This window comes from Colias eurytheme, chromosome 4 (assembly GCF_061535395.1).
Source record: "Colias eurytheme isolate Ceu_HAF_F1 chromosome 4, ilColEury1 Martin Lab GWU primary, whole genome shotgun sequence".
Classification (NCBI taxonomy): Eukaryota; Metazoa; Arthropoda; class Insecta; order Lepidoptera; family Pieridae; genus Colias; species Colias eurytheme.
Window position 1 is genome coordinate 6,956,456 of NC_142983.1, and position 24,295 is coordinate 6,980,750.

Below are 24,295 nucleotides of genomic sequence, written 5' to 3' on the forward strand. Positions count from 1 at the left end.
AAGTAATATAAATTTGAATTTGAAAGTGTTTTAAACACGTTCATACTTTATTGCGATAATATGCATAGTCTTACAAAATTCCATGATAATAAGTAGGTAAAATAATAATAATTAAAAAAAACTAAAAAACACGCTTTTAGTTCGGTTTTCTATAAAAAGCGAGGTTTTTAGTTTTTTTAAACTATTATTTATTTTATTTTATCAAATTAGTGTATTGTCATCGGTCCTCAATAAATCTACAAAGTTTGAACGAAATCTGGCCGTTGAAAGTGCTTCAAAATTGCGCCCAAAGAAGTCGGTTACAAACAAACATTCAGGTGAAGCTAATAAAAAGCGTGTAATTAAACATATAAGTATAGTTATCCTCACTCGTTTACATTGCAATAATTGTAATATTCTGTTATTAAAGGTATCAGAGGATCAATTAAATTATGTATCTATTAATTAAGTCATACATAAATATATTAGTTTGTTGGAATTTTTTCGATAAACAATAAAAAATAGCACGGATCAAAGGTTATTTATTTAAGCGACTATTTGGCTCACTGCTCGGAGACATATCGTCGTCGAACATTTGCCGTAATTACAGCGTACCTGGAATTTAAGGGACACAGACCTTCATACCAGTTAAGAGCTTGTTCACATTCCGTTGAACCTCGCGTGCCCCAATTTACATGCTGCTGCTGCATCCTCCCATAGGGAGGGCTCAATATTCCCACAGGCTCGCACAGAAGATCAGGGTCAGTAACGTGGGTAACTCATTTGTGACTGCTACTTGCGGATGCCCATCGAAGACATGAGCTATTTAATACCAATACAGTTTCTGTGATCTGTGACCATCACGCTCCGTTTATGGATTCAACCTCTCGATGCTTTTGGGTAAGGTAGAGATTTAAATGTACTGTTTATTAAATTAAACTGTTTACATACGGAGTTTTATCATATTATAAAGCGCGTCACACACGGTGAAGATACTATAATATTTTATTTATTTTATAATATTTTATTTTAATTACAAATGACCCACAAAATTTCGGGTCATTTGTAACAGGATGACGGTTCTACAGGGGTCTTAGTACGCAATGACAAAGAGAAAAATGATGGTCAGAACGCTGATACCGGATACCTTAAGATACTGTAATATAAAATACTAGCGACCCGCCCCGGCTTCGCACGGGTGCAATGCTGATACTAAATACACTACAGAAAAATTGTGAACGTTGTATAGGTATAAAAATATAGCGGCCCGCTCCGGCCTCCGGCATCGCACGGGTTTAAATACATAGCCGGGCGGCCGCAAACGCTACGTCCTGCAATTTTTAAATCTGTAATATCTTCGAAAATATTCACTTAAATCATACGGTGTAAAGGGCCATATAGATCTATATTAAATGAACAATGTATCCATGGTATTTAATTGGTTAAGGATTAATGCTGTATTGGTTAAAATCGCTTCGAAAATTAGCCATTATTTGTCGTAAAAAGTAAATGACAAAAAAAAGTTATTGTGGGTTATCCATAAGAGATAGACATATACCATCGCGGACTTTTCTGTAGACCTTTTCAATGTGTATAATACTTAGTACATTATTTTGATAAAACTCGTAGGGTTCAGCCTGCGTTTGCAATGTAAGCGGAATAAATGTATTTTTTTACGACATCACATTAGAAACCTCAAAAATAACAGTACTTCTCCACTACTTAATGGATCTTATTATACATACTAGCGGTCCGCCCCGGCTTCGCCCGTGGTACATATTTACGTTTTCTCTACATAAGAACCATCCTCGTACTTCAAGGAATATAATAGAAAAGAATTATCGAAATCGGTTCAGCCGTTCACACGTGATGCCGTGACAACGCGAAACGGGTGCGGACCCGCCGCCTTTTTATAGCTCCCGCCGCGAAGCGCGTCGAACGCGGCAACTGATACACAAAAATAATCCTTATGGCATGTAATTCACGCGCGATGACTTATAGCGTATTTCATGTATAACTTTGGTGTTTCTACACAGATTTACATGATTCTTTTACTATAACCTGCCCAGGAGTATGAAGAATAATTGTGCCAAATTTCGTTAAAATCCGTCGTGTAGTTTTTGTTTCTATAACGAATATACAGACAGACAGACAGACAGACAGACAGACAGACAAAAATTTTACTGATTGCATTTTTGGCATCAGTAGCGATCCCTTATCACCCCTTCATAGTTTTTTTTTAAATATATTTCATGTACAGAATTGGCCTCTCTACAGATTTATTATAAGTATAGATTATAGTATCTTCACCGTGTGTGACGCGCTTTATTGTTGCATCGACATATTATTACGTCAAATTCGACGTGAATATCACGTATCTCGTGCGTTTGTGGTGCGTTATATTTCTGTTCTTAGCATCTATATGCTGCTTTATTTATTTATATTCAACAGATATATAGATTTATTTATTAACGACTATTCCAAATGAACTACATATTTGATGAATATATGGACGAAGTTATGCACGAATTGTGTCGTATCGACAGATTGAATAGAGATGTCGACCCTTCCCTGGCAATGCAAAAATTATATTAGTGTATTATAATGTCATTTATGTTTACGCTAAAAAGTAGATCAGTACTTATTACTTCCTTGTAACTCTGGAAATAAATCAAGTAGTAATTAGCATGTGTTGGATTTTTTTATCATAATTATCTACACACTCAACAGCTGTTGTGCAGAAAACTTTAAACACGTAGGTATATTTTAGAGATAAAAGATTTGATCGCGTGTTTGATGCTTAAAAATAAAGTCATAAATTAGCAAAATTACTGAATCGCTTTTTATTCGGGAATTCTCTATTTACCTGTTATCTTCAGGAAGCTATATTATTGTCACAGATAATTTAATTCTAGTATAATAAAGTGAATATGTATTATTTTTACCTACACCAGATAATTCATTAGGAGCAGTTTTTAGGAAATCAAAATAAGATTAACTTTAATAGGAAAATAAATGTACACCTAGGTTTCATCCTTCAATTGTCACTTTGGATTCACTGTATCACAAAATTTAGGATTAAAATAAAAATAAAATGTGCTACGCATATTAAAGTTAAAATTATACCTAATCGCGACTCGACAACGTTTTGTTTTCTTTTAATTTTAAAGCCCTGTCAAGATATTATCAAGATAAAATCAATATCAAACTTTTCAATCAATAATGAACTTATTTATTTTCAACATCACAATTAGTTATGTGCATTAATCACGGGATCATCAATTCATAAGGCAACAAACAGACGACAGACAATCACATAAGATTTCTGATTTCAAGGACTATAGGTAAATAAAATAAGTAACACGATTTTTATTTATTGTCCTTGACTGTGTAGGAACCATAATCTTTGTAACAATCCTTACTTTTAGGTAGGTAGGATATATAAATATACCTATATCCTAAAAGAAAAAAATGCGTCTTAAATCCTTTTTTAGGCAAGACGCATTTTTTCTTCAATACATATAAGATTTTATCCACATTTTTCATAGTACTAGAACCTCTTCGTCGTAAATTCTTTGCAATGACTTTCTCCATATTGTTATTAAACGAAAGTTTTTAACTACGAATAATTACATTTTCGCCAGTGGCCGCCATCTTATCACATAAACACAGAGCTTGCAGTATGATCAACTATTTTGATCATTTAATGAAAAAACCGAGCGTTTAGTTGGCCATATCGAGAAACGATTTCTTATCATTGATCTGCTCAACCATATCATGATGTGGCCAATAGACATTCAACCATTTCATGAAATGCGACCATTTCACGAAATTATCGATCATATCATGAAATGAGCAAATCTACGATATGGCCACGACATGAGGCCTATTGCCATGTATTGTGAATCTATATATATATATATATATATATATATATATATATATATATATATATATATATATATATATATATATATATATATATATATATATATATATATATATATATATATATTATCTATATTTAATAATAATATTATTATAAAGCTGAAGAGTTCGTTTGTTCAAGAACTACTGCTCCGATTTGAAAAATTCTTTCGAAACATCGAAAGAATTTTCCAACAGGATAGCCCATTTATCGAGGAAGGCTACAGGCTATATTAAAATCTTCTTCGTAAATTGATAAAAAAAAATTATCGAAAAATATATGTATCATTTTCGCTTATAACTTTTTTATTTATAGTTCTACCACAGTTTTACAATATTTCCTACAGTTTGGCGACGAATGTACTTGTAAAGAGAAACGGAGGGGAACTGGGGGGTCGGGTGACGCGGGCCGCGTAATGCAATCACGCTTAGTTTGCATTACCTAGCGCGAAAGGACGACGCATTCATATTTTTTGTGTAATAATTTTATTATACGTACATATTCTCTAATGGCGCGCACAAACTGTTCTGTGTATTGATGTAAATCTAGATCGAAATCACAGAAGTTATTTAGATATTTTAGATAGATTGTATTTGTATTTATAGAATTTTAATCAAAGCTCTTAACTAAAAAGCGACTGAACTATCTTATAATATGTTGTTCTCATTCGTGTCTTATCAGATTGTACATCCCAATGTGAATGCATTACTTAGTTTAATGTTATATATAATATACAATTAAGAACATCCAAAAATAGTGTCCACGGACCACGTAAATATTTAGCAGTGCAATATATGTAATTATATATTTATGAACAAATAATTACATCAAGTATCGTATATTCGTATTAAATAATCAAGATGGCGGCCGTGGGACAAGGGTGGCGACCCCACAAACTTGGTTTTAGCTTCACACTGACCCCCTCCCTACAAATCCAATAAATAAAATTGCGTCCTCGTAAAAACGCAAGATTAGGCCAAAAGATGTAACATTTCAATGGACTATTTATAATTCACTATTCGCGTAAACAAAGTTATAAGTTAAAAGGTGTATATTTCAAAAGTAGCTTACAAGTGGCGTGCGTGTACAAATAACAATATGTGCCAAGTGAAATAAACAATCAATTCAAACAACACACAGCTGACGATCAGCTGATGGACACATTAAAGGACACATTATACATAAATACCCACACTATAAAAAGTTACTATAAAGCGATAAATTAATTAAAAGATAGCTATAATCTCTCAATGAGATACTAATAAATAAAGAGCTGTAGTGGTCAATCTAGTCATAATATAAACATTGATAAACATTTAAAACAAAATGAATTTTAGATTAATGCCATCTAGCGGCTGCACGTGAAACCCATAACCAATAAAAAACCGCATCGATTACCGTTGCAGACATGGCTAACAAGTGTTCGTGTTGCGGTAAATTTTTCGCGACAACAGATGGCGCCAAATGTACCAAATGCAAAATAATAATAATAATAATAATAAAAGGGCGTAGGGATGTGACGACCCCATCGCCCACGGTTGGAATATCTATTGTCTATGTGACAATAGATATTCCACCCGTGCAATCAGTCAACCCGCAGGACACCTTGTGGCGGGGTGTCGGGGAGTAGCGACCCCGCGGGAACCGAGTGCTCCCGGGGGAGGCCCCTGTCTTCATCTCCGGCTCGCCTTCACCGGCCGGTCGGAGTGAAGCCTGACGAGGACAGGACCCCCACCTCTGGCTTGCCTTAACCGGCCGGCCAGAGTGGAGTCGCGAGAGCTTTTAGCTCGAAGGGTGGATGCGAAGCGTAAGTGGCGAGTGGGCACGTGATGCTGGACCCTCAGGGAGCGCGTGATCGTAGTTTAAAGTCCAGGGACGCCTCTCCACCCTTAGCTGCTCACAATATGTTGCCCCCTTGTCGCACTATTGCAGCGACTTATTTCGGGGGCCCATACAGTGAGAGGGCGAGTCACCACCTGCCAACAATTTTTTGCTATATCTTAGTAGAAAGGCAGGTGCCATAGTTTCCAATAGTCCCCAAATACCGGCCCATTTAACATCCCACTCCATAGCCCAGTTTATTTTGTTTCCCATATCTCGAAATAGTCCTACATCGGCCGCGGACTGCCTAGGACTGTATCTCTATGGTGCAGTCATGGGCAGGCTGCGGCTGGTGTCCCACAACACAGTAAAGTTCTCTAAAGGGCCTCTGCGTGTTGGATCCGTGTCCCCACGTAAGCCTTCCAAAGGACCGGGTACCTTCCTTATGATGGTACCCGAGTATTATGGATGAGATACACATAATAATAATAATAATAAAAGGGCGTAGGGATGTGACGACCCCATCGCCCACGGTTGGAATATCTATTGTCTACGTGACAATAGATATTCCACCCGTGCAATCAGTCAACCCGCAGGACACCTTGTGGCGGGGTGTCGGGGAGTAGCGACCCCGCGGGAACCGAGTGCTCCCGGGGGAGGCCCCTGTCTTCATCTCCGGCTCGCCTTCACCGGCCGGTCGGAGTGAAGCCTGACGAGGACAGGACCCCCACCTCTGGCTTGCCTTAACCGGCCGGCCAGAGTGGAGTCGCGAGAGCTTTTAGCTCGAAGGGTGGATGCGAAGCGTAAGTGGCGAGTGGGCACGTGATGCTGGACCCTCAGGGAGCGCGTGATCGTAGTTTAAAGTCCAGGGACGCCTCTCCAACCTTAGCTGCTCACAATATGTTGCCCCCTTGTCGCACTATTGCAGCGACTTATTTCGGGGGCCCATACAGTGAGAGGGCGAGTCACCACCTGCCAACAATTTTTTGCTATATCTTAGTAGAAAGGCAGGTGCCATAGTCTTCCATAGTCCTTAATTCCGGTCCATTAACATCCCATTCCATCGCCCAGTTTATTTTATTCCCTTATCTTGCAATAGTCCTACATCGGCCGCGGACTGCCTAGGGCTGTATCTCTATAGTGCAGTCATGGGCAGGCTGCGGCTGGTGTCCCACAACACATTAAAATTCTCGAAAGGGCCTCTGCGTGTTGGATCCGTGTCCCCACGTAAGCCTTCCAAAGATCCGGGTACCGTCCTTCTGGTGGTACCCGAGTATTATGGAACAGAGAAACATAATAATAATAAACACATTTATTGTCAGAATCACATCATGATTACAAATTGATTTACAAAGGAAAAACAAATAAAAGAAAAATAATAAGAATAAGAAGAAGCTTATTCCTAAGAAACAGTAGGTAATGTGGCAGTGAGTGACCTGACAAATGGAGCCAACTCAGTTTATGATGGCAAGGTGATTAATACCTTACCACCACTGATTTTCAGTGACCCCAAGTGACTATTGGAGTTTCAGTCTAGAATTACATGTAATGAAAATTTAACATGAGTAACTATATTATGTGAAGGATATATTTCTATTAATATGATAGATATAATATATATATAATATCAGTATGTAATTATGTATATAATGTAAATAAATAAAATGAAATTATGTATACAATGTTAATAATAATTATAACGATAGATAGGCAGAGAATAAATGCGTATATAATATTATGTTATAAAATAGATATTTAATGTGTAATTCGATACAAATGCACTAAGTGTTAGAACAGGATTTTAAAATATGTTTCCGGTATTGAAAACGAAAATTATTAATATTTGTCAAACTGGTTAATGGTGGTGGGATGTTGTTCCAACACTTAGTGGCATTGTAACGAAAGCTACCCTTGAATGCAGCTGAGTGGTGCTTGGGTATGGATAGTTTACAGTTTGCAGACCTAGTTAGGTAGTTAGGTAACTAGATTACATGTTTAATGTTTTTATAATTTGCATTAAATTTCCTATCAGACAGTATTTTTTATAAACCAGATTTAATATAAAAATATACTGGTTTGTTTGGATTTTTTCACTACCAAAAGTTCATTATTTTAAGAATTGTGACATATTTTGTTATGGAACCCTAAAAAACTGGTATGGGGAATGAATCAGGCATCATCTAGTTACCTGAAAACGATACCAAACTCGACTCAAAGGTCCAAATGGCTCCGCCAGAATTTTTTTTCGGAGCGCCGGGCGCTCTGTTCTATAACCCCCCCTCCCTCCCTTCTGCCGGGGAGTAGACACTGGCTACCAGGCGATTTGGGCTTAGGTGGACGAGTACAACATTCGTACCAAATGGCATTGCTTTACTCAAAAATGTATACCTTTCCATACAAGCATGCCCATAAGAAAACGGACAGTAATAACATAAGCCCGCAAAGTAAAGTTAATATGAATTGGCAATGCAAAACATTGCAAACAATGCAAATTTTCAAAGGCACCTGCTACAGTTTCCACAGACAGAAATGAGTGTGGAGACGTTTTTAAGGATGCTTGTGACTCCGAATCAGTAAACCAATCGCCCATCCTTGCACTAGAGATCCATCTTCTTCGAACTATCGGCATTCCGTCTGGAATTATCGCGACTCACAACTCTTGTCAGCGATTTTAATACTAGGCTTGACACTGTGGAGGAAAGAGTAATGAAGTTGGAACAATGTCGCCTGGAACAGGCCGAGATCTTCGATACGGTTGAAACACTTAAGATTCAGATAAATGAATGTGAGCAAGCACAATTACTTAACGATTTAGAAATTTCAGGCGTGTCAGAGAGTGCGTCTGAAAATCCATCACACCTGATCATGACTCTTTCGCAAAAACTAGGCATAAATGTTGACGAGCGAGATATCATGAGCGCCCATCGTGCTGGAGGTAGGCGCGATCGCACGTCCCATGCGGACGGGCAAGGCGCCACCCCCGCCTCTGCACGTCCTAGACCTCTTGTTGTGCGTTACGTGCGGAGCAGCTTGCGCGACGAACTTTTGAAGGCGGGTACGACGCGGGGCAGACACATCCGGGACCGATATACAAGGAGAGACAAGGCGGTTTTATGTCAACGAACGTTTGACCTCCATTAATCGGCGCTTTTTTACCTTGCTAGGGAAGAAGCGAATATTAAAAATTGGCGCTTCATCTGGACGCGAGGTGGACGCATTTTTGTGAGACGCGTTGTGAAATTGTCATCCCATTAGATACGGTCTGAAACTGAACTGCGAAAGGTTTTTTCCTCGTTTTCAAATTAGATTTTTCTATTGAAATTGAAAAACATGTAATACATATATGTTAAAATATTGTATTACTTTTATTTTTTTTAAGCAAAATAATAAAAATAGTGTTATTTTATTGTCTAAATATTTTTAAGTATTGTTTTTGTAATCACATTGTTTTTAATATTTCTAAGTCACTATTTTTAATTTATTTAGTATACATTTTCTCTTAAAAACACTAATTCGATCATTTATGGATACTGTCGTCATGCCTATTATAATAATACTTCAATCATACATATTAATGTAACAATAAATTATTTTATTGAACTAATAAGGCATAAATAATTAATAAATCCCTTTTTTAAGTAGTCTTTTTTTTTCTTTGACTCTGAGTGATTAAAGAAAAAACGTAATATTTCATGGAAATCATTAAAAAAACGCTGTAATGCAATTTTCATCAATAAAAACAAATACTTTTAAAGTTTTAAACCCATATTTGTGAAACGTAATAAATTGATCATTAGTAAAGTTGTAGCTAAATGTACCTGTAGCTAGGTGTGCACTGTGCAGTCGTTTGTAGCGATATGTGCTACGACTACACTGTCACCGTAGTCACGCGTAGAGTTCGCGGAATAGTGCAAATCGTTACTTTGCAATAATTTATGCTACATAATTTGTAATTTTACATAATTATACCTAATTGTCTAAATAAGGTCCACGTGCCTTGTTTGTTCCCTATTGATACAGTGAAAATAATCCATACTAATATTATAAATGGGAAAGTAACTCTGTCTGTCTGTCTGTTACTCAATCACGCCTTAACTACTGAACCAATTTGCATAAAATTTGGTATAGAGATATTTTGATGCCCGAGAAAGGACATAGGATAGGTTTTATCCCGGAAATCCTACGGGAACGGGTTTTTCTTTGAAAACGCGGGCGGAAAGCTACTTTTCCTCTGTAAAGTTCGTGACCTTCATGCATTTTAAACTGTTGTAATTAAGGCATCGCGCTTATCTAATGTATAAAATAATTATTTTGAAAATAAGAAAAATTTAAAAATCTAAAACATGTAATAATTTTTACACTTGAAATTGTTCAAACAATAATAAGTATAATTCTTTACAAAAATTTTACTAATTATATTTAACAACGCTGCTATTTTATTGGGTACTTTTAAATAATCTTAATACAGTAATAAATTATTCTTCAATTATTATACAACTGTGTATACAACTAAAAAAATGTGAAATAATGAGGCAAATAATAGAGCCAATAAAAAAGTAAATTAAAACATTTATTTTGACGTTTCAATTGATTGAATTGGCATTGATTAATTTTTCTTCAACTTTTGTTGCCTCAATATAAATCATTTATTATCCGAGCTAAGCCTATTATAAACATTACACTTTTATTCCAGGTGTCTCAGAAAAGTGTATTCAGATAAGACCTCTATTTAGGGCCAGCATTGCCACAATCGTCGATGATGTCGTGCGTCGGTATAACATATAAATACATACGGAGAGCGCTCCTGACGAGACTGCCCGCCGAAACCGCGTCGAGTACGGCAACCTGACGCACGCGCACCCGAATCTTCATACCACAGTTTAAATTATCCAAAAACAAATTATAACATCCACCGATCCCATACACCACGACTAATCATGAATGATGCAGAGTTATATCAGAAAAGCAACAACCTTCAAAAGAGGGATGCTTTCGAGTGTCTTGAGGAGTACGCGCAGAAAATCAAGTGGAAGAAGGATGCATGTGTTATAGACATCGGCTGCGGGGATGGAAGCGTCACGACCGGCGTGCTGAAGAACTTCTTGCCGCGCTGCGAGAAGGTGGTGGGCTGTGACATCAGCGAGAAAATGATACAGTTCGCGAATAGGAACTACTCTTCAGATCACGTCAGTTTCACAGTGATTGATATTAAGGGTGACTTGCCGGACCAGATGCGGGGCGAGTTCCACCACGCTTTTTCCTTTTATACGCTGCATTGGATAAAAAAACAAGAGTAAGTCTTATTTTAAATATCCTTTTTAGCCCCTATGGAACCTGATATTTTTTCGTTGTTTTTCTTTTAACATACGTTATCTTGAAAATAATCTTTTGCACGCATAATCTTGTTGATTAAATTAAAATTAAATTTATATTAAGATTTACAACGTTACAATTATACAATTTGTATTCATCCTAAATGAATTGAAACATTTTTACACACCATTATTAATTGTATTGAGAAATAATATGATGTAATAAATAATATAATACTATGTACTACAATTAAGATAATAATATCTAACAATTAAATTATTCCCACGGAGTTAAGGGAATAACACGCACTCAATTTAGTGCCAAATAGATACTTATTACTTGAAGCTATTTATCAATAAATCAGTGACAATGTGTTTAACATTATTCAAATAGAAGTACAATAAATGAATAAGTAGGCACGTGGCATTTTGATGCCACGCACACTAACGTATAAATATAGAGCATTTTTGTGATGTGGAAAAACCTCCTGACTTAGAAAAATCTGCGAATAGTTATGGATGATAGGAATGTACAAATAGTGAACTTTTCGTTTTCAGGATTGCATTTACAAATATTTATAATCTCCTAGAAGATGGTGGTGACTGTTTATTGATTTTCCTCGGGCACATGCCGCTGTTCGACGTGTACAGAATTCTTGCTCGCACCAACAGATGGAGTTATTGGCTAAAGGACGTTGATAAATTCGTATCACCGTACCATGACTGTCAGGTAAATAATATATAACCATTCAAATAAAACTATTGAGAGCAAAATAAGATTCAAAGAAAATTGACATTAAAACCCACTTCAGTTTTAAATCGGATTTATAACAAAAACCATATAAGTACTAATACCTTCTCGTAATGCTTCTGATCAATTGTGAAATGGATTCAGTACTTAAATTAATTTAAGATTTATTATAAACTAGGTTTCCGCCCGCGGCTTCGCCCGCGCAGTCAAAGAAAATCCCGCATAGTTCCCGTTCCCGTGGGATTTCCGGAATTGCGTCATTTTCCCGGGATAAAAAGTAGCCTATGTCCTTTCTCGGGTATCAAAATATATCCATACCAAATTTCATGAAAATTGGTTCAGTAGTTTAGGCGTGATTGAGTAACAGACAGACAGGCAGAGTTACTTTCGCATTTATAATATTAGAATGGATTTGTTTTAATAATAATAACTAATAAACAATAAACTTTATTTCCAAAATATAAGATGCATAGAAATTGAAAACCCTTGCTCCCACACTACGATTCCCTGTGTCGTGGGAACAAGTATCTTCCAGTGGTAGGTACAATATTCCTTATGCTAAGAAAATAAACTATCACATTAAAAATCTTCTACACAAAACAATTTTTATTTTATTACTAGCTTTCCGCCCGCGGCTTCACCCGCGTTTTCAAAGAAAAACCCGTTCCCGTAGGATTTCCGGGATAAAACCTATCCTATGTCCTTTCTCGGGTATCAAAATATCTCTATACCAAATTTCATGCAAATTGGTTCAGTAGTTAAGGCGTGATTGAGTAACAGACAGACAGACAGAGTTACTTTCGCATTTATAATATTAGTATGGATTATATTATAAAGGCGAAAGTTTGTAAGGATGTATGGATGTTTGTTACTCTTTCACGTAAAAACTACTGAACCGATTACAATGAAATTTAGCACACATATAGAGGGTAACTTGGATTAACACATAGGATAGTTTTTATCTCGGAAATCCCACGGGAACGGGAACTATGCGGGTTTTCCTTTGCAAACGCGGGCGAAACCGCGGGCGGAAATCTAGTATAGATATAAATTCACGCTAACTACTATAATTAAACTCAATACATACTTAAACATGCGAGTGTGTGCTCATGTGTGGTGTGTACATCAAAATAGTTTTTTGTTTACAAAGTTTTAATACTTATGTTTCTTTATAGGATCCTGAAAAAGAAATAAGACGGATGATGTGCAAAATCGGTTTTGTAAACGTGGAAGTACAATATAAACCAAAATCATTCATATATGATAGTTTGGAAGCTCTGAAAAGTAAGTAAATCTTAAACTGACTTATTTATTTTTTACTAGCTGGCCCGGCGAACTTCGTACCGCCCAGTCGATGAATGTCGTGTTACCTTTGGGCTATTGGGCTTGGAACTAATTTAGGCTTTTATGAATGAAATACAATGATAAAAAATAGAGATATATAACAGCATTTTATTTCCATGAATAACACATAGGTATAGGTAAATAGAATAAAAAAAAACAATAATTAGATGCTTATAATTACTTCATACACGTGCCAGAGAAAAATAATTGAATTAAACTACGTTTGCAGCTTGGGATGCACTCGGATTAACTATTTTCATTCTTTATCATCGTGTTGCCTGTGATAGTCTCTACAGTAAATTTTCGTGGATACATTTTGGAACACTCGCAGTCAACCACGCATGGTGATTGGCCGTTGATGGTGCCACACGGTCCATGAATCATATTCGTGATTACAACATAATGTCGGTCTGGATCGGTTTCAGGATTAGCAATCCCCGCACATACAATCTCGTCTATTTTATCTGCCCGAATTCTTTCGACTAACCAAATTAAAATGTGTAAAGCCTGATTTTTTTCATTCGATTGAATACATCTATCATGGAATAATCCGAAAGATGTGTTATGTTGCTTTAATGTAACTCATTGCTTGAAAACACGTGTCGTAATGTCGAGCCGATCACTTGATCCGATCACTTGTCCGGGAAGCAGCAGTTGAATAATTTCCATCTATTTTGGATTACATGTAAATGTAATGAATAGATCCAGGCCGACCATAATGACGAACATATTATGTGCATCTTGCGCATATTCTTATGCTTATGACTTGGGCTACCTGTGTATGTCACCGATAAAATAGTACCTAAGTAGCCCAACATTTTCTGCATCTTGTTCTCTGTGCTAATTGAATCGCGTATGTAATAATCGCGAATGTAAATTGTAATCTTCAAAACGCAATTTAGCTTGGTTAAACCGAATGAGTCAGGGCAATATAGTTGAAGCAGTCAACGAAATCGCAAAATAATTGTCCGAATTTTAACATTTTTACAGATTTATTTTTAATAATTAATCGAATTATCCTTCTTGGTTAGTTTCCTCACCGAAAATACCTTATCAATTTCTGAAAGCACGCGTAAACACAAATATTTGAGGAATTTTTATGCATCTACTTTAATTGCACTTTTCAATAATTGATTTTAAAAAATACAGACAATAGTTTAAAAGAATTTCCTGGTGATTTATTAAATCACCTTTAATTTTATCATAGTCTGCGCTTATAAAATCCAGAGAATTTTTAAATTCTTTAAAAACTGTCAATTTCTCTCTGATTTCGTGTAATTCTTTTGAGCAAGACTGAATTGCAGATTTGAGGGCCTCATGTACCTACCGCCAATTGAATTTCGTTTTTAATAAATGACATTAAATTGGGGTCATTATTCTCAACATCGGCATTTGATATATTTATTGCGCTTAAGTAATGTTATGATGTTGACATTCGTCATGATAACGAATAACACGTTTGCTTCGGACATTGAATTGAATTTTTTTAGAGAAACATTAGCACATAATAGATAAGTCGTAACGATCATTACAACACGATCATAGCGATTTTTTAGAGAAACATTAGCACATAATAAGTCGTAACGATCATTACAACACGAACATGATAAAAATTATTTTCCTTTGATTGTGTTTAGACAACCGGCGCATGTAAACCCTTTAACTTTTGACGCCATGACAAAAATTTATGAGAGAAACAAATATTTATTTATTTATATGTATTAATCCTAACTTCCTTGTTCTTCTTAGTATATAATATGAAACTAAAAAAATATATAATAATATATTATGTACTTAGCTTCGTGACAAGGCCCAGGATCGATCTTGGTCACTTCGAATGTAAGCCGAGATATACTACTCACTATGCCAATTAAGTTTTACGTTGATCACTACCTGTGTCACTACTTTGTTCTCATAAATTAGCGAGAGGGTAAATTATTCAAAGAGGGTTATTTCAAATTACACACAATATCACACTAGATTGACCATTTTTATATAGTTAGGTGATTTATTCAATGTTTGCATTTGTTTCACACTGTTCCGGATCACTTAAGTTAAAAGTTTAAAAGTTGTAGATATTGTTATTACTAAATAAAACACATTGATTGTACTTTGTGTTAACACTGAGTTTTATCGTGAGTATTAATTCACTAAAAGCTGAATAATTCCATTGATTTGATTTGTAATAACACTTTCAGAGGAAAATCACACAGTTATAAACAATATCCAATAAAAGTATCTCACTTTTTTGCACTAAAACTATTTTTACTTTAATGATTTTTGCGCATCCAATGATCCATCCATCCATCCATCCATCTTTTGTGACGTTGACGTAAGACGTTGACTTGACTTAAAAAGTTTTACCTGTGGTATTACCCCATAAATAGCAAGATAAATATGAACGAAAACTAACTTATATTTCCAACTGATTTGTAATATGTAATTGAATATTCGCTTGAAATGAAAACGCATCTATTATATTTTTATTCTATATTCACATACCTACCTTTATTTTATTTTACAGAAGCAGTAACAGCCGTAAACCCCTTCAAAATACCTGAAGAATTACATGAGGAGTTTTTGGAAGATTGTGTTGGTATTGTAAGAGATATGCAACTCATAGACAAAGTTAACGACGACTTGGAAAATTCCATTTCAATTAGGGCAAATTATAATCTTATTATTGCATATGGGAAAAAGTAGTCTAATAAATTCATATATTTTTATTTCTAGATAGATACTAGTCGGTTAAGGTGAAGATCGTTACAACGATTGCGGTTATTTATTCGATATATTTAAGTAGGTAATTTATTACAAAGTTTTAATTATAATAAGGGATGTTTAAATGTTAATTTATAATTGTAGAGTAGTTGTGTGAAATGTAATTTATTTGGGTGATTGGTAGATTAAGGAACCTTCTAAAAAAATATATTAGGTAATCCATAACGTTAGTCTCAAAATATTGTTTAAAGGCCCATGAAATGTCGGAAAATTATACCTAATTGTTGAAGTTGAATTGTTGAAAACACAGATTTTATTTCAATGTTTCAGGGTATCAAATTATATTCCAATAAACGAAACCAAACAAAAAGAGTTCGATCAATATTTTAATTTTAGTTTTTAGATACATTTGCCTAATGCTTAGGTAATTAGATTATTTCACCCACCGCACTAGTAGTTTTTAAGTGATGAGTAAATTGATGTTACTATATTATATACTGGTTAAAATAAAAATAAAATACTAGTATGTATTATTTTTCAACAAGTGCTGTGTCATTGTAAATCCAACTCTATGTACTTATGATTAGTTATTATTTCATTATTAAGTTTATTAACAATATTTAGAATTTATTGTCGGAAAGTGTTGGACGTTTTTACAAGTTGTTGATAAATTAAAAATTATATCTATAATTTAACATATTTTCAATATGTATGTATTATAAAGCTTTATTAGTGTTTCACAATAGGTAAATGAATTTGTGTTTTATTTCAAATTTAATTTAATATTACCGAAATTCCTACTATTCCTCTGTGCAATACAGCGTATTTACAAACTATACATAGCCAGAACGCAACCATAGGAAACTGCTCGTGTATACTTTGTAATGCTGTTTTTAAGTTTGTTATTACAAAATATACACGAAGTTTGCGTACTGATCGTGTATACTTTGTAACGCGGATGCTTGCTTCTTCGTTCCAAACGATACACGATCAGTACGCAAAATATAACTAAATATACCTACTACACTACTTACGCTTGAGCGAAATAATAAATAGGCGTAGGCAATCAAAGACTTGTAAAGCTATATCTATCTACTTTTATTCTTCTTGATTGATTCAGTAAAATATGGAATAAAAATATTATTAGGTGAGCTTAGAAAAATAAATAGGTAACAGATATAAGGGTTACCTATGAGTTAGGTTAGGTTCGTGTTTTTTTTTAACTACACAAAAATAGCCGTCGCCTCGCAACCGTCTTCTTCTGGACTTATTAGATTCTTACATTTTAGCACTATTGTCAATAATTGTAAGTCGTGCAGTATAGTCGGGAACGAAGACACAAGCATCCTCGATACAAAAAATATACAATCAGTACGCAACATTACATACACAATACACATGCATTTTAATAATAGATTTCAAAACAGCAATACAATAATATATAAGCGCGAGCAATGGAAAGACGCCGCGCTTACTCCGAAACATACACGATTAGTCCGCATGCGTACTGGCGCTGTATATTTTGGAGCGCTATTCTTACTTACTTCACTACAAAGTATACGCGAGTACTTGCGTACTGCTGTTGTATAGATTGGAAGAACTTTGTGAAAAAGTTATTTCCAAACTATACGTGATTAGTTTCACACCGTTGCGTACTGGCCTTGTATAGTTTGGAAAGACGCTGCAATACATCCCATACTTATATTTGTCACATATGTAATTATTAATGTCAATAATAAATAGATATTATGTTTTTTTTTTTCATTAAGATTATCTTAGTATTCATTATATTTCTGTTAAAGCATGTGTTTAACGTTTATGTAATATCTTTATTTATGTTCATTCAAAAAACACCTTGACATTAGCACTTTTCAATTTTTAAGTCTTAAACTATACGGAAAGTTTGGCCACCACTTCTTATATGTCTGCGTCACAATAAATCTATATATTATGTAGATATATAAAAGAAAGTCGTGTATGTTCCAGCACTTATAACTCGAGATCTCCTGAACCAATTTTCATGGTTTTAGATTTGTTGGATTTGTCTCCACCAAGAATAGCAGAATAAATCTTAAAAACAACAAAAACTACTTAGACCAATAAATATTTTCCAAAAATTTTGATTTTCGTACGTGTCAATAATTAGTTATCAATCCTGTCAAATACGGTAAATATTGTTTGACATTCATGCGTTCAAAAATGTATTTTGATAAAACAATTAAAAATTGTGAATAAACTATTGTCTGTATTTTTTAAATCAATTTTTGAAAAGTAAAATTAAAGCAGATATACATAAAAATTCCTCAAATATTTTTTTACGCAATTGATTCAGAAATTGATACGGTATTTTCGGTGACGAAACTAACCAAGAAGGATAGTTCGATTAATTATTAAAAAAAATGTTGTACACGTGTATATAGTAATTAAGCATCTAATAATTGTTTTTTTTTTAATTATATTTACCTGTGTTATTCATCGAAATAAAATGCTTTTTTTATTCTATTTACAATAGAATAAAAAAAAACAATAATTAGATGCTTAATTACTTCATACACGTGCCAGAGAAAAATAATTGAATTAAACTACGTTTGCAGCCTGGGATGCACTCGGATTAACTCTTTTCATGCTTTATCATCGTGTTGCCTGTGATAGTCTCTACAGTAAATTTTCGTGGATACATTTTGGAACACTCGCAGTCAACCACGCATGGTGATTGGCCGTTGATCATATTCACGGTCCATGAATGATATTCGTGATTACAACATTATGTCGGTCTGGATCGGTTTCAGGATTAGCAATCCTCGCACATATAACCTCATCTATTTTATCTGCGCGAATTCTTTCGACTAACCAAATTAAAATGTGTGCATACTGCAAGCCTGATTTTTTTCATTCGATTGAATACATCCATCATGCTTGCAAACACGCATGCATGCCTCATTGCTTGAAAACACGTGTGGTAATGTCGAGCCGATATCACTTGATAATTGTCCGGAAAGCAGCAGTTGAATAATTTCCATCTATTTTGGATTACGATTATTTTTTTGGATTATGGTTATTATTTTGGATTGAAATGGCCAACATAGTTTTATCAAATCGTTAAATCGTCAATGTTTCACGATTTGGTCATCCACATTTGGTCAGATCGTAAAAAATATAGGGAGTAAAATATTAAAAAATTTCAGAATATTTTAAGAACTTGTTTATTGTCATTTAAGTTAGTGCCGCAGCAGCGAATTAAGATATCCGCATCGTACTCGAACCTCTACGTCGTAAATTCTTTGCTATTAATATGAAGAAAGCTTCATATTATTGTAATTAAATGAATTATGAAGTTTTTAACTTCGAATTATTAAATTTTCGCCAGCGGCCGCCATCTTATTACATAAACACAGGGCTTGCAGCGCCTCTACCAATAATTAATGTAAGTAACTATTTTACGATATGATCAAATAATTTTGATCGTTTCATGAAAAAACCGCGCGTTTAGTTGGCCATATCGAGAAACGATTTCTTATCATTGATCTGCTCAACCACATCATGATGTGGCCAATAGACATTCAACCATTTCATGTAATGCGACCATTTCACGAAATGATCGACCATTTCATGAAATGAGCAAATCCACAATATGACCATTGGCCACGACACAGATATTCATATCATTCAATACAATGACTATGTGACCGAGCACCACCGAGTAAGAGCTCAATTAACAATAAAATTTTATAATACATAATATTTCGCTTGTTTTACCTTACTACCCATGGTTGCCTGGTAGAGATCACTGCTAAGTAATAAGGCCGCCAATTGTGCTATATCATTCTGGTACCATCTTGTTTCTTTTCGTTGTATTTTACATTCATATATGGACAAGAAAATGTAATACAATAACATTGCTAATATAAACCTACAGGCGCTGATATTCTACCATAAAATATGTAAATGTAAATCACTATCACTACATAGTATAAAACAAAGTCGCTTTCCCTGTCCCTATGTCCCTATGTCCCTTTGTACGCTTAAATCTTTGAAACTACGCAACGGATTTTGATGCGGTTTTTTTTAATAGATAGAGTGATTCAAGAGGAAGGTTTATATGTATAATAAGATCCATTAAGTAGTGGAGAAGTACTGTTATTTTTGAGGTTTCTAATGTGATGTCGTAAAAAATTACATTTATTCCGCTTACATTGCAAACGCAGGCTGAACCCTACGAGTTTTATCAAAATAATGTACTAAGTATTATACACATTGAAAAGGTCTACAGAAAAGTCCGCGATGGTATATGTCTATCTCTTATGGATAACCCACAATAACTTTTTTTTGTCATTTACTTTTTACGACAAATAATGGCTAATTTTCGAAGCGATTTTAACCAATACAGCATTAATCCTTAACCAATTAAATACCATGGATACATTGTTCATTTAATATAGATCTATATGGCCCTTTACACCGTATGATTTAAGTGAATATTTTCGAAGATATTACAGATTTAAAAATTGCAGGCTTAGCGTTTGCGGCCGCCCGGCTTATGTATTTTATACCCGTGCGATGCCGGAGGCCGGAGCGGGCCGCTATATTTTTATACCTATACAACGTTCACAATTTTTCTGTAGTGTATTTAGTATCAGCATTGCACCCGTGCGAAGCCGGGGCGGGTCGCTAGTACTATATATAAAACATTTAATACATATAACATAAAAATACATATACATACCTATTTGCAGACATAACATAGTTTTTGAGTAAATAATATTACTGTATACTGAAATATTAATTATATTAAGTATATATGTCACGGCTAAAGGTAGGTGAGAACATAAACTTAAGATTAGCCGGCTAAACTTAGGTTTATTTTCGACGAGGTGTTAATGTTAGTTTATTCTATCTTTAGCCGGCTAAACTTAAGTGTAACCGCAGGCCCGTGGCTAAAAATGTCGGGGTGGGTAGATTTGGTTAGCGCCGGGCCGGTGGAGGGCTTGAGGGGCCCGCACAGTGCCAGAAAACACTCGCCCTGTTCCTTACATGTATTTTAGTAACCAAATCTACCCACCCCGACTCAGGGCAGAAAGCTGGTGGCTAGGTTAGGTTAGGTTAGAACTCTTAAGACCCGCACGAGCCGAGCGAGCGCAGCGAGCGTGCTGCGGCAGCAGCCGGCGAAGTGCCAGAAAACACTCGCCCTGTTCCTTACATGTATTATAGTAACCAAATCTACCCACCCCGACATTTTTAGCCACGGGCCTGCGGTTACACTTAAGTTTAGCCGGCTAAAGATAGAACAAACTAACATTAACACCTCGTCGAAAATAAACCTAAGTTTAGCCGGCTAATCTTAAGTTTATGTTCTCACCTACCTTTAGCCGTAACATATACATACAGTTTTACATAATACATATATACGTTAGGTATACCTGAATATTATCTATTAGTAGTAGTATTATAGGCTTCAATGTTTCTGCTTCTAATATAAGAAAATTTAAAAAAAATACCCGCATGCTATCTATATATATTGTAAAAAAATAAAGTATGATTTCAATAATATGGAGATTACCAATATTTAACATAATATGAAAAAAAACATACCTATGTTTTGTTCTTCAATCCTTAACATCAGTCAAGATATTGAGATGAGATAAATGCACACAATAATCTACAATATATTATTGTGTAAATATCATGAAACTGAGATAAAATCTATTCGTTTATGAATAAAAGGTGTCCGTAAAAGTACATACTGATTCTTTGTTTATGAAGTCATAGGTCAAGAAAATCCTTGACATATATTATTGTAATGTTTACTCTAGGATTGATTAACATTGTAGGTATTATTTGTACTGTGATATGGTTCCATGTCATTGATTTTATTTACCGCAATCTACTTATGGATTGTGGGATAAACGGTAGGCCTTCATAATAGGAACAAAGTAGGAAATTTTAACGTAACTGTGTAGAGTTTTCGACTCATGAAGAGCAAGACTGAAATATCCTGTAGGCTGAAGCTGATACTTTTCTTGTATGTTGTATGTAGGTATATCAGAAAAATCTCCTGACTTTCACCGTTAAAATTCAAACTACGTTATCCAAAAAAGGGTACGTCCTTGTTGTTCATTGTTAGAAATGTGATAATTTAATGTGAATATTTTACTTTATTGAATATTTTCAATATAAATTCAAATTTCATGATGGATTTGTCTAGGTAGGTAAATTATAATAAAATTCATAGCCACCAAGAGATAAACTTATATCTCTTGGTGGGCAACTGCCTACTGCAATTATTCAGTCAATAATTATTAATTATTATTGGAAACATCCCATTTAGTTAAAATGTCTGTAATTATAATAATACTTCAATCATACATATTAATTATTAATGTAATAATAAATTATTTTATTGAACTAATGAGGCATAAATAATTAATTAATCCCTTTTTTTAAAGTAGTCTTTTTTTTCTTTCACTCTGAGTGATTTAAGATGCAAATAGTCAAGTATTCAATTGTACAGCGCCAAAATAATGTATATAATATTATGTAATTAATAATTATGTATAACAAAATTCAGATCATTATTGAATAGAACTAAATAGACTACATTAGATGATCAATGCATTTTTCTTGCCGTTAGGTACTGAATCACATTAGAACAATGTGCTGGTGATAATATATTTCAAGTTACAGATTATTTTATTATTAACTACATATATAGGTACCTATGTATCTCTATCCGAACAATATGAGAAAACTAAAATTAGTGTAATGTAGGTACACGCCGATGACACAGGATTTTTTTCCAGTTCAATTCGATCGAAACCCGGCCAAGTCGTAAATGTGAACCAACAGTTTTTATTAAACAATATAGTTGACAATTTTAAAAGAATTGAAAAAATATATCTTGATTCGGGACTGAAGATTGAAACCCGCGCCGCGTCTTAAATTTCGCAATAAAACGAATTCGTCGCGTCCCTCTATCAATTTTTTCTATTCTTTATTTTTTTAATATTAAGTATTTACAAATATTGAATGCTAAGAACAGAAATATAACGCACCACAAACGCACGAGATACATGCGATATTCACGTCGAATTGTATTTTAAACGTTGACGTAATATTATATCAATGTTTAAAACAGTTTAATTTAATAAACAGTACATTTAAATCTCTACCTGATCCAAAAGCATTGAGAGGTTGAATCCATAAACGGAGCGTGTTGGTATTAAATAGCTCATAGTACGGGAGCCAGGAACAGATTTTATGACCAAGTTCCTCTCAAGCGGTAATTAGTAAAATGCATCAAAGTATAGTATTATGAAGCCTCGTGAACGTCAGCTGGAGCTCGGTTGGGGGGAAGAGCGGTTGTAGCCTCCCGTATCAGCTGACGGTTTTTCCACCAAGATACAGCCAGCTGACATATATATTTATCCACAGTTACATATAAGCTATCATCAGGTAAATTTTTGTTTGAGAGGAAATAACGGAAAATAAATTTTTCCTTAAATTTAACTTTCATGTTCGAGACACCAGCTGACGTATAATACACCATGTTGTAACCAGCTGACTATTTTTTTTCGTTGAGATATTGGGTTAGCTACAATTTGACAAATTTTTAGCTGAGAGGAAATGAATGAATGAATGTATTTTTTTTCCTATGTGCGTGGGAGGCTACAACCGCTCACCCCCCCCCCAACCGAGCGCCAGCTGACGTTCACGAGGCTTTATAATACTATACTCTGATGCTTCTGACGAATTATCTCTTGAGAGGAAATAATGAACCCAATTTGCACCTGGCTCCCTAACCATCATGTCTTCGATGGGCATCCGCAAGTAGCAGTCACAAATGACTAATGAGTTACCCACATTACTGACCCTGATCTTCTGTGCGAGCCTGTGGGACCCCTCCCTATGGGAGGATGCAGCAGCAGCATGTAAATTTGGGCACGCCAGGTTCAACGGAATGTGAACAAGCTTTTAACTGGTATGAAGGTCTGTGTCCCATAAATTCCAGGTACTCTGTAATTACCGCAAATGTTCGACGACGATGTCTCCGAGCAGTGAGCCAAATAGTCGCTTAAATAAATAACCTTTGATCCGTGCTATTTTTTATTGTTTATCGAAAAAATTCCAACAAACTAATACATTTATGTATAACTTAATTAATAGATACATAAATTAATTTATCGTTTTAATACCTTTAATAACAGAATATTACAATTACAATGTAAACGAGTGAGGATAACTATACTTATATGTTTAATTTTACCTACTTATTATCATGGAATTTTGTAAGACAATGCATAATATTATCGCAATTAAGTATGAACGTGTATAAAACACTTTCAAATTCAAATTTATATTACCTGTTTATATGGCTGGAGGCCACAACGAAAAGGTATGGCATACACTCCCACCCTCTACTTTTTATCGACTAGGTACCTATCG

General features: G+C 34.8%; 1 protein-coding gene across 1 annotated transcript; it reads left to right on the forward strand.

The window, feature by feature from the left end:
• The first annotated feature begins 10,459 nt into the window (after window positions 1-10,459).
• Window positions 10,460-18,042, forward strand: LOC149909042 (juvenile hormone acid O-methyltransferase-like). Its single transcript, XM_090120644.1, has 4 exons — window positions 10,460-11,021; window positions 11,599-11,770; window positions 12,967-13,075; window positions 15,660-18,042. Exons 1-4 carry the CDS (start codon window positions 10,666-10,668, stop codon window positions 15,836-15,838), a joined length of 816 nt encoding a protein of 271 aa, XP_089976770.1. The 5' UTR covers window positions 10,460-10,665; the 3' UTR covers window positions 15,839-18,042.
• The last annotated feature ends 6,253 nt before the right edge of the window (window positions 18,043-24,295 follow it).

Bases quoted from the DNA above. Each gene is read 5' to 3' on its own strand.
- LOC149909042 (XM_090120644.1), top strand. From the start codon at position 10,666: ATGAATGATGCAGAGTTATATCAGAAAAGCAACAACCTTCAAAAGAGG. The intron at 11,022-11,598 runs GTAAGTCTTATT...TTTCGTTTTCAG, and splicing joins CATTGGATAAAAAAACAAGA to GATTGCATTTACAAATATTT. The intron at 13,076-15,659 runs GTAAGTAAATCT...TTTATTTTACAG, and splicing joins TAGTTTGGAAGCTCTGAAAA to AAGCAGTAACAGCCGTAAAC.